The 16,764-nt window shown below is 42.3% G+C and overlaps 1 protein-coding gene across 10 annotated transcripts in view; it reads left to right on the top strand.

Annotated features, from left to right (window-relative positions):
* LOC142590474 (trifunctional nucleotide phosphoesterase protein YfkN) overlaps window positions 1-16,764 on the top strand; it is a 102,982-nt gene that overhangs the window by 4,077 nt on the left and 82,141 nt on the right. For all 10 annotated transcript variants that reach the window (XM_075702669.1, XM_075702679.1, XM_075702697.1 and 7 more), the window contains 3 exons: window positions 3,499-3,585; window positions 10,935-11,074; window positions 12,183-12,308. In XM_075702669.1, coding sequence (XP_075558784.1) covers window positions 3,499-3,585; window positions 10,935-11,074; window positions 12,183-12,308 — 353 coding nt within the window. The remainder of the gene's footprint in view (window positions 1-3,498; window positions 3,586-10,934; window positions 11,075-12,182; window positions 12,309-16,764) is intronic.

Genomic DNA, 16,764 nt, shown 5'->3' with positions numbered 1-16,764 from the left:
GCACAGAATCAACAGATTTCTTGAGTGCGCGCACCTATGTACATATTAGTGTAAGAGCAGGAATGTTTGAGTCTTGCAAAATATTCTCGTGTGTGCATATTTAAGGCCTTGAACTATGTGTATAAAAATGAATCAAATTTATAATCCTTATAAGTTTATTTCCTTTTTTATTGTTATTATTCATGAATGACGAGTAAATATATACCAACGCAAAAGTATTTTTTTCTCACTTTATGGTCACCCTAGAAAAATTGCAGTAAATTTTTTTCAAAATAAGTGCCTAAGAAGAATTGGAATCTGCAATAAAAGAAATCGACCCGGGGCGGTTGCATATGGCGAAAAAAATCGACCCTCAAAGGGTTAAAAGTTATTGCATCTATACGTGCATTGTGAGTTGAATCAAATGAGAAAGTGTGTTACTTTTATTTTTCTTATTTAAAAAAAAATTTTCTTATAAAGATAGGGTTCCCGTCGAAGAAATATTTACAGCAGAACTCCCAGGCCGGCATATTGTGTTTAATAACCACACACCTACCGAGTCACTATCTAAATTCTTAAACCACCACCTGTCAAGCATCCCCGCCACCCTCCCATCTTTTGTTCAAGACACGCTGCACTTCCTTCGAATTATCGACGACATCACCGCCAACCAAATCCTTTCTGGCCGCACTATTCTAGTCCCTTTGGGTGTTTCTGCCCTTTACACTAACATACCCATGAGTGAAGTAATTGAAGCCGTATCGAAATCCCTCGCAATCAATCCCCAAGTGCACTCACCTGAAGTTTACCTGTCACTCCTTAGGTTAGTTCTCATACTCAACTATTTCGAATTCGATTCTATTCACTACCCGCAAACTTTTGGCACTAGCATGGGAACACCATTCGCTCCCACGTATGTAAACATTTTCATGGGACAGCTTGAAGCAGACCTGTTGAAATCCTATCCTTTAAAACCCCACACCTATCTGCGTTACATTGCCAATATATTTATAATATGGGAACACGGTACAAGCGCGTTAACCGACTTAATTAGCCATTTCAGTCCACTTTCACCCGAGTATTAAAGTTACTGTTCATCACTTTCCTAGTCAGATCAACTTCCTTGACACAACAGTCTACATAGAAAACAGAAAACTGAGAACGACACTTTACCGGAAGCCTACGGATAGCCAGCAATATTTAGACAACAGTCGTAACCCACAACACAGCAAGCAAGAAATTTTTGTCGGACAAGCGAAACGAATAAGGAGAATCTGCAGCGAAGACCACGCTTATATCCACCACCTAAATGACCTTAAAACAACGCTAGCAGAAAGAAACTATCCACAAGTTGCTCTCGATAGAGCTTATGATGTCGCGTCAAGATTGGAGAGACAGTCGGAATTAGCGAACAAACAGCCTACACCAGAATCTGGCAGACCGCCAGTCTTTATAACAAAATATTCTAATGTACTGCCAAACATAAACAACATCATACAAAAATACCACCCAATATTATCTAGTAACGAGTGTTTGAGAAAAGCGTTCCCAGATGTACGACGTGTTACCTATCACCCGCCAACATCATCCCCCTGTAATAAAATCACGTTGTTGCCCCAGGTGCAAAACCTGCAGGCACCTTCAAAGGGACCTTACAATTAAAAGCACCGCAAATAGTTATACACACGAAGTCCAATCTAGCTTTACTTGTACAAGTTCAGATGTGATTTGTATGCTTCAATGTTTCCTTCTGTAACCCGCCGTGGTTGCTCAGTGGCTATGGTGTTGGGCTGCTGAGCACGAGGTCGCGGGATCGAATCCCGGCCACGGCGGCCGCATTTCGATGGGGGCGAAATGCGAAAACACCCGTGTGCTTAGATTTAGGTGCACGTTAAAGAACCCCAGGTGGTCAAAATTTCCGGAGTCCTCCACTACGGCGTGCCTCATAATCAGAAAGTGGTTTTGGCACGTAAAACCCCAAATATTATTATTATGTTCCTTCTGTAAAAAACAATATATTGGTGAAACAGGACAATCAATGAATGTCAGATTACACAGACATCACGAGGGCCCAGCTAAAAAGCTCCCTAACACTGTCACTGAGTGATTCAACCAACCGTGTCATAACTTTGATGAACATAAACTCTACCTCTTACAGCCAAATTTCCGTTCCGAACGAAAAGAAAATACAGAGCATCATATCTTATACATAAGTTCAAGACATTGCAACCAGTAGGCATAAATGTTTCAAAGAGAGCTTTAAAATCTCTTCGCTATGCAGAATTTCAAGCTATAGGCAACAACACTTAGTTTGGTTGCTTAGTGTTTTTTCTTCCTTTTTCCCCTTTTATTCATTTATTCTTTCCATTTCAATAATTTGTTTTTCCCGAGCAGTGTTTCCTGCTGCTCCTTCTATTATCTCTTTCAGAGACACTATAGCCCATGACCACGAGCGAAGCAGGTAATAGAGGGATGCTGTGCAAGCCGCTGACACACTGGCTGGCACACGGCCATGTCACCGGCCTTGTGCACAGCACTCCTTTATTCTCAATTCTACACCCTCACGGCTAACACACCGTCGCTTGTTGCCGCACCCACACGCCTTACCCCTCTCCCCTTTAGAAACACCCGACCTATATATACTGTGCCAAGGAAAGCATATGTCGCCTTGAAAAAGACAAGTTCACTTGTCGAAATGCTTGCTCCCGTTTTTACCTTGTTCTTGTTTTGCTCATCATACTAAGTAAGTATGTGATAATTTAAGCAATTGTGCAACACATGTAGGGCCAGATGTAAATCTATGTTGGTATAGTACTGCAGAAAAGGCATTGTTGTGAAGATACTTGTTTACTGTGCACATTCCAATGTCTTACGGGGGCGCCTTGGTTAGGGAAATAGGGCGATAATTTGTGACTGTCTCTGTGCTTCGTCCTATGAATCAGTATGAAATTATCTGCTTTCCAATCATCTAGAGATGTTGAGGTTGCAAGACACAGATTGTTTATGTCAATTCATATTTAAAGAAGACACTTGCAAAGGCTTTATAAGATTTGAAATATTTGGCTTTATATTTTGTAATAGTTTTAGTACTCCCATGATTGTCATTGGCAACTTCTTGCATGTTTTCTAAGGCAAAAAATGAATGGTTTGAAATTTTGTTTGGTGCGGATTTAGAGAATACAGATCAAAAGTAATCACTAAAGCAATTCACCTTATCAAGGTCATTATGTGTCTGTCGTCATTTGTAGTTGACAGGTTTATCTCTGTTATTAGATTTAACCAATTTCAAAAAATCTTTAGTTGAGCTTCGGGACTTCAGAACACTGTTGAATCAGCTGATGTTGAATTAACAGAAGTCTACTGTGTTGTGCCAACATCTTTAATTTTATTATGTATCCACTTTATGGAATAGGGAAATAGGTTAAAGAGAAAAGGCTCCTCTCGGTGTGAATATTAAGCTTTTAACTGCACTCTGGCATGAGGGACAGGCAGGCATCCAGTGTTTGCTTTCACTTGCAGTGAGCACGTTCACCAAAGGGGAACAGATGGTGCCCGTCCTGAATTGCTGCAAAGTTGACTGTGCCGTCTATGGAAACCATGATTTTGGTGAGTCACCCTCTCTGTAGTCAATGACCAGTGGATCAAATGTAAACGCTAAGCATATGAAAAGAAAATCTGGCCCGACCAATTTAAGACTGACTGTTTAATGCAGTATGCATTTTATGTGTATGCGTCAACATGGGAAATGTTTTGTGTTCTTGCACATGTCCTATGTTGTGCCCAATTAATGCACTATTATGAAAAATTGCTAGCTCATTAACTGCATTAAGGAAGGGTTTGCTGTTGGGCCTAGGGGGTGGTATAGAGGAAATTAAAAGAAACATATTGTGATTTGTCGTGTTTGTCTCGAAACAATGCAAGGATTATGAGAGACACCGTAGTAATTTCGACCACTTGAAACTCCTTAAAGGGGCCCTGCACTCCAAATTATGCATGTTGTTTTCATTAGAATTTTGCTTACTATAGAACCTGACAATGACAGCAGCAGTGAAAGCACTGAGGTAGAAGTGTTTATTACTTTAATTTGCTCCAGAAATCAGTTGGTGCGGCTGCTGTCTGCTGGGTATGTCAGTATCTCAGTAGATGTGTTTTATGATATAGATACAGTGGTTACAGGTCTGCCAAATGCTAGTACCAGCGAACAGGCTTATATAATCCTTGTATGCTGACTGACAAAGTAATGCGAGTAAGCACACCTCTGTTCTGCGTAACAGAAAAATTAATTTCTACATAAAACCTGAACAAATAATGTTGGCTCGGGTATCTCTAAAGCCCACCAACCTGTTAATGGAATGGTGTATTATATTCTATGGATTCTTTGTTTTACTTTCATTGATTTGCCAATTGGGTATGTGCCACTGGGTCTGTGCCCGCTCTTGGCCAATCCTGCAATAATGGGTATGTGCCACTGTGACACAAGAAATACAGAATGCTTAAATGTAGACATATGTGTGTTGCACTTGTCTGTACAAACACCTGCAGTCACCATTATTCCCTCAACAAGTGTTATACACCGCCTTCATCCTTGTGACATCGCTGTGGAGACATCTTGCACTGTGCATCTGCCTGATGTGGTGTTCATTTTGATATGGCTCGTGAGTGGTGCAGTGCATATAACATAAAAATTGCATGATGATAAACTGATGACTTTTGAAGTGAATAAACATAAACATTGCAAGAGGTTTCTTGCTGTATTGGAGGAAAGCAAACACAATTGTACACACTGCCGTTAGTTGTACAGAATTTAATTAATTACTTCACTGAAACTTCACATGGATTCCGTTATGTGTGTTTGGTCTGCATAGTTTCTTTTAAACATTGTAAATAAACAAGTTTAGTCACTGGACTTGGAGCGCAGCTTTGAGCACAATAGGAAGGACAAGAAGCACTGGAAGGCAGTGAGAACACGGTAGTAGCAGCATTCAATTGCCAATGGCTCTGGTCAAGCAAGGTGCTATAAAAGACTGCTTTATGTAAAAGATATCGAGGTATGTGTATACTTTTTAATACCATACACACTCTACACCTTTTGTAAATAGTGTTGCAAGGCTCCTTTAATAAACTGCAAAAAGGCGGCAATGCCTCATGCACATTCATGGGTGTATGCAGATACCATTCCTAGTTCATTTAAAATTTCATTTGCGAGGCTGTTTTAACCAACTGCATTCTTATGAGCAGCTGCGAAAAAATAGAGAGAAGAAAATATTTGACACAGATGGATGCGACAAACATAGAATGGAGGAAGAAAAGCAATAAAGGATATGTATGCTGGTATGGGTAAAGAGGAAGAGGGCACTACATTCAGTATATCTGCTCAATGACTTTGAAAGTGGTGCCCAGTGCTCATTGACACTTTGTGACATGTAATCTGTTGGTTAGACACATTTAGCCATGTGTTCTATGGCCTGCATCACTGACTGTTGATGCACTTGACCATAGTAAAGCCGTGCCCACAGTTCACATTTTTGTTATGTATGTGTTGAAGATGAACGCTTACATAGAGATGCAAGTGCATTTTGTGCAAATGGAAAATGACATAGACACTAAGAGATGTCGCTTTGCATTATAGTGGCTATCTTAATAGCTGGACAGATTTTTACTGTCCGACATGTACCCAGCTTATGCACTCCACATTTGCAGTTATGTTCTCTTGTAAGGGCTGAGAAAGAGGAGGCATAAAATCAAAATGAGATCAATATGTTTACCGACAACGGTGCTTGTGAATTCGTATTCCTTTTGTGAAGTTTTGGCTTTGATCTCACTCTGGCTGGAGCAGCATTACAGCTTGCACAGCAATACATAATGCAATGGCACCCTTTGCCTTAGCATAAAGGATCTGTATTTCATTTTTCCCATTCTGTATTGTATTTTTCTTTCTACAGTCAGATGTAGATATAGCAAACATGCATATTATTACTAGTATAACAAATGATTAGACACAACAAAGTAAAGCTAAAATTTGGCTGGTTGCCCTTTTAACAGTGGGCTTTCTTACAACTAAAATGAAACCGAAATTGCATAGGGCTGTGTGTGTGTGTCAATTTATACTCTGTCCTCATCCAGTTGCATTGCACTGTGTTATCACGAAATTGCGAGTTCGAACACAATATAAATTACAGCAAAGCAAATGTAATTGTTTCTTCACAGCTCAAAATATAGCTATAGTGGAATCGCACTATAATAAAGTCAACTGTAACACTAAAATACCTTCATTATATTCTGTATTTGTTATAAGCACACATGCTGATATTGGCAAAAACTTCGCAACAGGTCTGTGTTGAGGAAATGCTAGTGTGATGTCTCTGATGGGCCAGCAAGGTCTCCTGCATATTCTATGACTCCTAGGCAGCTTGCCTTGCCAATCCGGATATCGGCAGCTCGCCTTGCCGATATTTGGCACGGGAACAACAGTAAATTACATACACATGCTTTGTCAATAATATGCAACCCCGCAATTGGTGTGATCTCTTAAGATCTGCAGTTTAGCTTCCTGGCTGCAATACAACCAAACCATTGGCTGAAACGTGAATGTGCACCCAGCATGTACATTTTCAAATTGTTCTTGGACGCTGAGGGGGCTGCCATACACACCCAAACTCCACTACTATGACTGTCAATCTAGCTCACACGTGTGATCTTGTATTTTATTGCCAATCACGTGTACTGGTATGAATATACTGATGAGCTTCCCACAACAGCCTGTCGCCAGCCACTCTGTTGGCCATCAGAAAACTTTAGCCACAGTCATACTACACAAGCCACTAGGCCTAACCAGTGCTGCTTATTGACAGTCTGCAACCAAAATTAAGGTACTGAGTCAATGTTGTGACAACTTTGTTAACACCTGCCATGTTTGCAGCATTGCACGTGGATCACGTCTGAAAAATTTAGCAGTATACTGTATGGCATTTGAAAATTCAGTTGCCATTATACATTGGTCCTAGGGTTAGGTGGCGGTGCCATAGGGAAGTCAAAAGTTTCATAGGTCCAAAAGATAAGTTAACAGCTGTATTTGACATTTTTACAATTAGAATACATATATCGAGATGCATGCAAACAAAAATTTGCTTTGATACAACTGATACCATGTTGGATCCCTCATTTTCGGTTTTGTTACAGCAGGAGAATCCTCATTAAAATGAAGCATGATCAACCAAATTTTATATTTACTTTGTTATATCTGCATTAGTTATATTGATACTGGACAGTAAGTAGTTGCCAAAATGTCAAATCAACAGAAAGTGCAATTTGCAGCAGCAGTTTCTTTTACTGTTTGAATGTTTTGATCAGCATTATGAGCAAAAGTGTGCTTTCTGGCCAGTGGCTTGGCTGACCTTAAGTTTTCTAGCTTGTGATGACCCTATGTGATTGCATCAATCTCACAATTGTCATTGCATCGTGTTATGTGGTGCATGTTAGATTGCGCCAGAATTTTCATAATTTGCCCCATTGTCCATGTAGCATTTCATGCTAGTGACTATATAGCCAGAAAAAGTACCTCCTATCTGCTTGTTGAGTGGCCAGCTTGGCCAAGGCAGCAGCTTGTCGGGTAGACAGGAGATGCTTTTGCTAGCCCATTTGTGGCTTGCAATGCTAATGCATGGCATCACATTTTGGCTTCTTTTGTATAGACGTGGTCTATCTTAACTATCTATCTTGACTATCTTAAGGCTTATTTACACCATGTAACATCTTTCCCAATTATTGATCAACAAGTTTCCCAACGTGTTGGTAAATGTCTGTGTTGCCAACTGCTGCCAACAATTATAAAATTTTCATGCCAGCAAATGTAATTGTAATCTTTTAGCCCATGTTTTTCATACCAATACACCTACTGGCATGCGTTATGAAGATATCTGCTGTTTTTTTAATTTTATTTACATGGCACTCAAATCAACATGTGCCCGAAGACTGTTTAACCTTTTCGCTGTGTAATATGAGGATTTATTATAAGACACTAGGCACAGTCTAGTTGCACCGGCAGTACACGAACGCTGATCGCACGCTCAGCTGACACAGAAGCTGTCTTCTTCGTCGTCCTCTTCACTACAATGGCCCCCGGGAGAGAAGAGGAGCCATCCTGGCGACTTACGGCATAGGTAGGATGAGGGGGTCATAGTACGGCTTAAGTCGGTTTACATGAACCGTGTCACGCCCGCAACGCCTAAGGTCGGGTGATGGCGTCACAGGTTCTACAACGTAGGTGACAGCGGAGGTATGGTCTACGATGTGGTAGGGGCCATCATAGCGTGCAAGGAGTTTGGTTGAAAGGCCAGGGCTGTGAGGCGGGACCCACAACCAAACAAGGGAACCAGTCGGGAAAAGTGGTATAAGTGCGCCACTGTCACGCTGCAGCTTTCGACGACCTTCAGCAGTGGTCGTAAGGGTTGGCGCGAGCTGCCTACAGTCCTCGGCGTATTTGGCGGCTTCGAACACAGGCATGCATTCGGAAGCATCGTGTTGCTATGGGAGCAGTGTGTCCATAGTACACGAGGGCTCTCGTCCATACAGCAGAAAAAAGGGTGAAAAACCGGTGGTGGCTTGTGTGGCCGTATTATAGGCATACGTGACAAACGGCAAAACAGTGTCCCAATTACTGTGGTCCGAGGCGACATACATAGTCAACATGTCACCGAGTGTGCGGTTGAACCTCTCCGTCAAGCCGTTCATTTGCGGGTGGTAGGCTGTAGACTTGTGGTGAATGATGCTGCATGCAGCGAGAAGGGCTTGGATTACTTGGGACAGGAAGACACGTCCCCTGTTGCTGAGAGTTCGCATGGTGCGCCATGTCGAAGAACGAAGTTCTGCAAGATGAAAAACGCAACTTCGCGCGCAGAGGCTTCCGGGAGTGCGGCAGTCTCGGTGTAGTGGGTCAAGTGGTCGACACCTATAATTATCGTCGGTTACCCGGGGAGCTGCAAGGAAGTGGCCCATATAGGCCTATGCCGACGCGATTGAAGGGCCGAGCTGGACAGGACAGCGGCTGTAGCTCACCAGGAGGGCGCTGTGGAATTTTACACTGCTGGCACGCCGTGCAAGCGCGTATGTACTGGTGCATGAAGTGATACATGCCGTGCCAGTAGAAACGCTGCCTTAGCCGAGCATACGTTTTCAGAATGTCGGCGTGACTATTATGAGGAGCAGCATGAAAATAAGCGCATATGTCAGAACGCATGTGTCCTGGTATCACGAGGAGCCATTTGCGACCATCAGGCAAATAATTTCTGCAGTAAAGGACGTTGTCGCGTACAGCAAAGTGAGCGGCTTCCGCGACATCCTCTATGTAGCTGGTGTAAGTCTCGCCGTGCTGTTGAGCGCGCTGGCGTAGGCGCGGTTGAGCACGGAGTTTTCGCAAGGCCGGGCGACCGAAGACTTCCGCGATTGCTGTTTTTAAAGCGGACCAGGTATGTAGTTCCCGTTCATGATTGTGGAACCAGAGGTTTGTAACGTCGGCAAGATAGAAGATGACGGTATGTAGCTTCGTCGGGTCATGGTCAGGTAGAGAGCCAGTCTTCCACGTCAGTCTCACCTGATCCGATAAAAACGGGAGGATCCCGCTGCCGCTGGACGGCACCGCACATTATAGGAGTGGTCGATGCTCCAAGCGGATTGTTGGGAGCCTCGTTCATGGTAGCGGCTGGAGCAGTTGTCAAAGTTCGGCTGCGAAGTTTCAGGGTAAGGTCGGGGAGTGCGGCACCTTCCACCAAATGTAATATGAGGATTTATTACAAGACACTGGGCAGAGTCTAGTTGCACCAGCAGTACATGAACGCTGATCGCATGCACAGCCGACACAAGAGCGTTTTCTTCGTCCTCCTTTTCACTACAGCTGTAATTTCTCTTCACCAGGGAGCTCACAGAATGCTTCAGCAAGCATTGCTGTGCACATCGCATTACCTCCCTACACAAGCTTCCACCTTCAGGAAAAAGAACGAGATGTGGTGTAGTGTTCATGTGCCTTTATTTTGCAGTGTACTGCTGCCTCAGCCAGGATTGCTTTATGCTTTATTCTCTGTCATCAGCATCAACCTCTTCTCTGTCGCATATCCATGGCGATATGTCCTCCTGGTCCATGCAACAATGCTAAGGCATGCTCCATCGTAATGAAGTCATAATGGGACAATGTATCACAAAAAGTTTGTAGTAGATGCAGGACAAACAAGAAGGTTCTTATGTAATTGAGTTTAAGAGGCCTTTTGAAGATAACACTGGAACTGTAGCAAGGGAAGTAGCTCCCACTTTTACTAGTGCCACCATGCTCCCAACATGTTGGGATTGTCAGTTTGGTTTGGTTTGATTGTTGGTTTGGCTATCAAGTCATTGAAATTTATGTAAGCTGTGCTTCCCAGTGTTTTCTGGTCATCTAGTGTGACATGGCTGCTAATAGCACATTTCTTGTGGAGTTGTGGACAGTGTTGCCTAACCTGTTGCCCAGTGTGAATAAACCCTTAGAGCTAAAGACTGAATGACTGGGAGATTAGCTAATCTGCACATCTTGAATTAAATGTAAAGCTTAGATGGGGTGTAGATTATTCCATTCTACATTTTGTTACCGGAGCTGTTAGCTTTTTAGAAGTATGACCCGCCGTGGTTGCTCAGTGGCTATGGTGTTGGCACGAGGTCGCGGGATCGAATCCCGGCCACGGCGGCCGCATTTTGATGAGGGCGAAATGCGAAAACACCCGTGGTGCTTAGATTTAGGCGCACGTTAAAGAACCCCAGGTGGTCGAAATTTTCTGAGTCCTCCACTACGGCGTGCCTCATAATCAGAAAGTGGTTTTGGCACGTAAAACCCCATAATTAAATTAAATTAAAGAAGTAAGTAAGGCTACTGCATGAAGTCAAAAGCAGCATGTTCTTACTATTAAACTTTTCCTTTCTTCTTTTCTTTTTAGATTTTGGTGTAGACAACCTGACAGAGTTTGCAAAACAGACCAAATTTCCTTGGCTCATGTCGAATGTAGTAGACAATGAAACCGGAAAGCTGCTGGCTGATGGTGAGGAATTTCAAATCTTGGAGCGGTCAGGCAAGAAGGTAGGCCATGTTTGTTTTTCTTGGCTCCTTGTCTTGCTGGTCTTGATATGATTTATTAACACGCTTTTATGATCTGTTGTGATCTATCTGCAGTACAAAGAGTGGCTGGCTGTGTGACATTCTGCAGCAACATCACCCTTTGTGAGGTGTCATAGTTTTCAATACTCAAACCTGCTACACTGCTATGTATGGGGGGAGCATCGCTGAGAGGGAGCCTAACAAACATCCACACAATGCTAAGCTACAAAGGCTGATATTGTGGAAGCACTGGATAGTATCTACAAACACCATCTGATCTAAGGATAAAGCTGTTATTGAAGCTGAATTAAGTCAATAGTTGAGGCTGAAGATGTTAAATAATTTGGAGCAAATAAATATAATCTTGTCTGAAACATCATTGCTATTCCTGAAGTTGTCATTATGTCCTCAAATATGTCACACATGCAGTAAATGTTGCATCAGCACAGATTTTTATAATGAAATGCCAATGTATCACACAAATTTTTTGTTCATTTTGCATTTAGTGTAACTGGGCTGAATTATGATTATTGATGTTGTGTACAATCATTCTGAGCACATGATTATGTGCACTACCATTGTGGTACTAGTAATACCCTTTTGGCACTACCAACTTGTGGTACGTCATGTTTACGTTGTTCATGCACATTAATATTATTTATTCATTGGGTAACGAAATAACATTTTTGTAAGAGATTATGCTATATGTTAATTTGTGTAAATGGCAGCCTACATACTTTGTAAAAATTTTGTGCTTGGTAAACAAATGAAAAAAAAATTCATACAACCCTATCATGGCTTAATTTATTTTTAGACACAGTAACCTTAAGTTGTCTCATAATGCATGACAGACATTCTAGTGTTTCTAGTATAAATTGGTAATGCATAATTTTTCCACCTTTGCTTTATGACTGAACCTTACACATAAGGACACATCTGCAATATTGTATCATTGCAGATGCAGACTAAACAAATGTACATTTCTTTGTCTCGTGGGATGCTGTATGGTTTTTCCTAATAAACACCCAACTGAAGCCATCCTGTATTGGTGCTTGTGGTGAATGTTATCATTTATAATTTTTCTGTGCAGATTGGGTTGATAGGACTTGTCGAGGAAGAATGGCTGGCGACACTTGCAACAATTGACCCAGAGGATGTTGAATACAAAGATTTTGTCACTGAAGGCCGAAGGCTGGCAAGATTTCTAAAGCAAAAGGCATGCAATTTGTCTAACATAATTTTTACTCTTGTATTTAATCAATTGAATTCTTGTGTTTTGTGTTCTACTCTTGCGGGAAAGCTTACCATTATAGTAATGAAATCTAGTTAGTAGATGTACTTCTCGCATTGAACTTTTAAATGGTATAAAATGAAATGTGATGGTTACCCAGAAAGTAAATTCCAGTTGGCTGTTAACACAATCTCAATACATTATTTCACTTCGCTGTCCACTTTCTTCAACATTTCTTCCTTTGTTGTTTTCGGGGTCATTAATGGATTCATCACACAATCTTATGCTATCTCACATTGTCAAAGAACACTGTGCCTAATGTCGCCAGGTGCATGGTGTATCTCTGACGTTTTTGTCTTCAGAAAAACACTGCACACGAAGAAACTATTCCTTATGTAAGAATAAATTTAAATGTATCAAAAGCCATGAAAAGTAACACAACTCTAAAATATCAGTTCTCACAAAATTTCCCTTCGACTGCCTTGCTCCTTGTCATGAAGTTTTTATTGTCCGTCCTTGTAGTTCCTGCCTAATTTATCTGCTAGCATCACTCCAAGCTCTTTCACTAAACACTGCACAAATTCCCCAATTGCCTTATGCTGAACTTGCATTCCTTCGATAAAGGGACAGTAAGGCTAAATTTCACACGAAGCAGGATGTTTTAATACCTTGAACATTGTAAATTCAGCAGTTGCATCCACACAATTTGGTTGGTTTAGTAGGACTGATGGCTATGCAGAGTGTGTTGAAATGTTTGTGGAAATGGAAAGACCATGATTTGTAATGACAGAATTGAGCATGCTGTTCACCATTTAAATAGAAATTCTTTTAAATTGGCATAGAAAGTCACAAAAAATGGTAAGTAGTGTGAACTGGCAATGAAGCCTTGGTACTTCGGACGCAGTATATGTGGTTACTATATGTAAGTTGACTGTTAAGTGCCACATTCTTATTGTTTAAAATTCCAGTTCTTATATTAAGAATAGGCACTTACACTTTATTCTCTGCATATTAAAAAGTAACAGACGTCCACGTTAACTTACGACAGTACCTTTGTGGTAATGAATAGAGTGGCAGACCCATCGCGTCTCGCAATGCATGGCTGCGCCGCACATGAGTGCTGTTGTACGCACGCGAGTTTGCGAGTGAGTACCCAGAGATCTGTGGTGTGTGTGAGATACAAAATGCCATCGACTATTTGTGCCATGAATTGAGTGCCAGCACTGCAAAAATAGCACTAGTGGCATATCCTACCACTTGGCTTGGCTAAAAAAAAGGCCTGGTACATGCAGCCAGCAATAGCATGGCCTTCGAGATTGGTTCCTGTTACTTGGAGGGAGCTATTGCTGGGGTGGGGATTCAAACATTACCTATTATTGTAGAAATACAGTAATTCAGCACTTTAGAAAATATTGACATGTGTACTTGTTTATCTTTGCGACCACGTTTCACCGCCTAACAAATGTTATTGCACAGCGCAGGATGCGCCTGCATGTATTGGAAGTTTCTGGAATGTTATCGATGATTCCTTTTGCTGTCTGTCACCGAACCTTGTGCAATCTGATTGAATGTATGCACGAAGCGAATAGTGTAGAACTTTGTGGAAGACACGCGGGTCCCAGCGATTACTCTGGAACATTTGATGAGGGATGTATAAAAGCCGACGCGTTTGACCCGCCGATCAGATTTCTACGACTGCCGATCGTGTTCGCCGCTATTGCTGTCCGTTGAGTGTAACTTGCTTTTGTGGGCACAAGTTCGCCCAATAAAACTCTAGTTTTGCTTTCTTCACCATCACTACCACGTGACAATATGAACCGTAGGCTGTCGGCTTGATAAGCAACATGTTACTTTCTTACCACTAGGTTCGCATTTGTCGTCTGCTTCCAGCATGTTTCTTGAGCACTACTACATCCTCAGGGCAGATTGAAAAATTCTGATAAAAAAATGTCCTGTGGTGTATTCCACATTACCACTATATAATTGGACACTCAGGCCGGTAAGCTTCCAGTTGCACGACAAAAATGGGTGCCATAAAAATGAGTTGTCTGTCCCTTTAAAATGTCATCAGTAATATGAGTACAAGGGGTATAAGCTTGCACAAAGGCCCATAATTTGTGGGGTCTACAGTGCTCTTGGTAACCAAGAAAATGACACATTAGTGCCAACCAACATTTATGGATACTTTTTCAGTTTCCGAACTAGCTTCACTTATGCGCAGCATGTCGCCTGCTGCTGTTCCTGCCACCGCAGCGCGGCCGTCGACCTTGGCACCATGCGTGCGAGTGTCGTCTGCTATAGACTGATGCTGTTATGGTTGTTATGGGTGCTGGGCATTAATGTGGTGCTCACTTAATAAAGCAGCCATCTTGCTCCACAACTTTTTATTCTCATATACGAAGAACCTAACTGGGAGGATAAGTACACAAGCTGTTTCTTGTTGAAGGCTGAATAAAAGTGGTGTGTCCTGTAAGTGTTCTCATTGTAAGTAAAGTGAAAGCCGTTTCTGGGCGAGATTTTCAATGCGCCGCACATGAATTGTGTGATGCGGATATACACCTAATCTTGCCGTGACATAAGGTAGTTAAAATTGGGCAGCTTTTATAGTTGTAGTTACATGACTGTCATTAATTGCCACATAATCGGCTGCATACTAGAAGCGTTACATCATCGCTATCCATGTGTAGAAGGGCTTCAGTGCAGTTTGAAAGCTCTAAGCTTGCATATTTTTCACGTACTTCCATTTTAAATGTCCGTATGAATGCAGCATTTTGCCAACTTACATGCATGCTTATAAGCAGCAATTTCTGTTCTAAACATGATGTTGAGTTAAAGGAAGGAACGCCCACTCGCTCTGAACTGTTGCCCTGTTCAAACGTCAGCTAGCTATATCCAAGCAAAGGAGCTTTGCTTTTTAATTGCCGAAATTTGAAGGCTGTTTGACAGTTTTCTGTCTTTCTCTCTTCCTGCTCTTGTTCAAGCTGAAGTATAATGTTCTAGGCATCATAGCTGAAGGCATCTTCCTGCTCTTGCTCAAGCTGAAGTATAATGTTCTAGGTGCCATAGCTGAAGGCATACGTCCGAAGGAAGAGGTGACTCTTCCGGATATTTTCCGGACAAGCCACAACGCAATTCTACTACTTTCTCATGCGTGAGTTCCCTTTGTCTTGACGACCTTCGATGTTTTTGGTGGCAGCAAAAGCAGACTGGAACACTTGGAAACAACCAAGGAACAGTACACTTTATGCCTTTCCATGTATTGTGCTCACTTTCGACGACACTGCCGCTTATGGCATGAGGCGTGTAACATGCGATTTGATTATGTCACCATCCTGAAACTGTGCATCAGATACCTTGCAGGATTTCCCCCAAACCTTCCTCTGCTCAAGAAATGGTTCTTTGCCAGTTCTAAAGTAACAATGTGGATCTGACGGTGGGTGGAATTGTGCCGTTTGTAGGCGCTTTCCTGTAGCTGCTGATGGAAACAGACATAAAACACGCCGGCATGTTGCCGTGAAGTTCCATAACATGACGTAAAATATGGCACCAGGAGTAAGGTTTTTCTCGGGAGACGAAAAAAAGTGGGCCTACAAATCAAAGTGTGCGTGCAATATCAACACTCGGCGACCCGTACGTCGCAGGTACTCGTGTCTCCATGAGTGCAGAACTTGGACTAGATGCAAAAGGCCTTGACCGCTGGCCACGTGCACGAGGAAAGTAACAAGGCGAACACAATGTGAAAATAAAATCTGCTACGAGCACAAGAAGCAGCACAACCACCCGCAACCAGCGTGCACATGCTAGCAGAGCAGCGCCGCTCACTTGGCGCAAAGCTCGACTGCAGTGCCCTCAGAACCCCTAGGAACAGGTCGCGCCCGGCACAAGAAGAGGAGTTGGGGAACTGAAGAAGTATCCATAAACGTTGGTGCAACAACATAAAGGCATTTATTGCACCTTCTGCACAATAAGCCAGCTTGCTGAAATGCATACAAAGAAGACTCGTACAGTAAACCCTTATTAACTCGCACTCTGATAACTGTAATTATCAGTGAAGTCGAAATTTTTTCTGGACGTGGTTTCAACCCATTTATTTTTCACACGTTATCTCGAAAAGTTTTTGCACCGGACTCTAAATATCTCGAACTCTTGTTTACCAAAATACCAGGAAAAAGGCAACAGGCAGTGTCAGCAATGTCTCTGGCACTCGTTTTTTACCCGAGAGCAGCTCGCTAGCTGAGCCATATACCGCGCCAGGCTGCGCCCCTCGCTTTACCCTTCCTTACTATCTAGTACCACTTGTATGTACTTGCTCAGCTGCTCGCTGCCACTTTATGGCCTCATGCGGAAGCAGTGAGCTGGGAATTGGTATTTTTTCTTTTCTTTCCCCTCTCATTTAAGACGCTGTCACTGAAGCATCAGTGTCGTCACAGCATATTAATTA

Source organism: Dermacentor variabilis, chromosome 1 (assembly GCF_050947875.1).
Source record: "Dermacentor variabilis isolate Ectoservices chromosome 1, ASM5094787v1, whole genome shotgun sequence".
In the NCBI taxonomy this organism is placed as follows: domain Eukaryota; kingdom Metazoa; phylum Arthropoda; class Arachnida; order Ixodida; family Ixodidae; genus Dermacentor; species Dermacentor variabilis.
The sequence above is the reverse complement of the archived record's forward strand: the minus strand, read 5'-3'. Positions and strand labels throughout refer to the sequence as shown.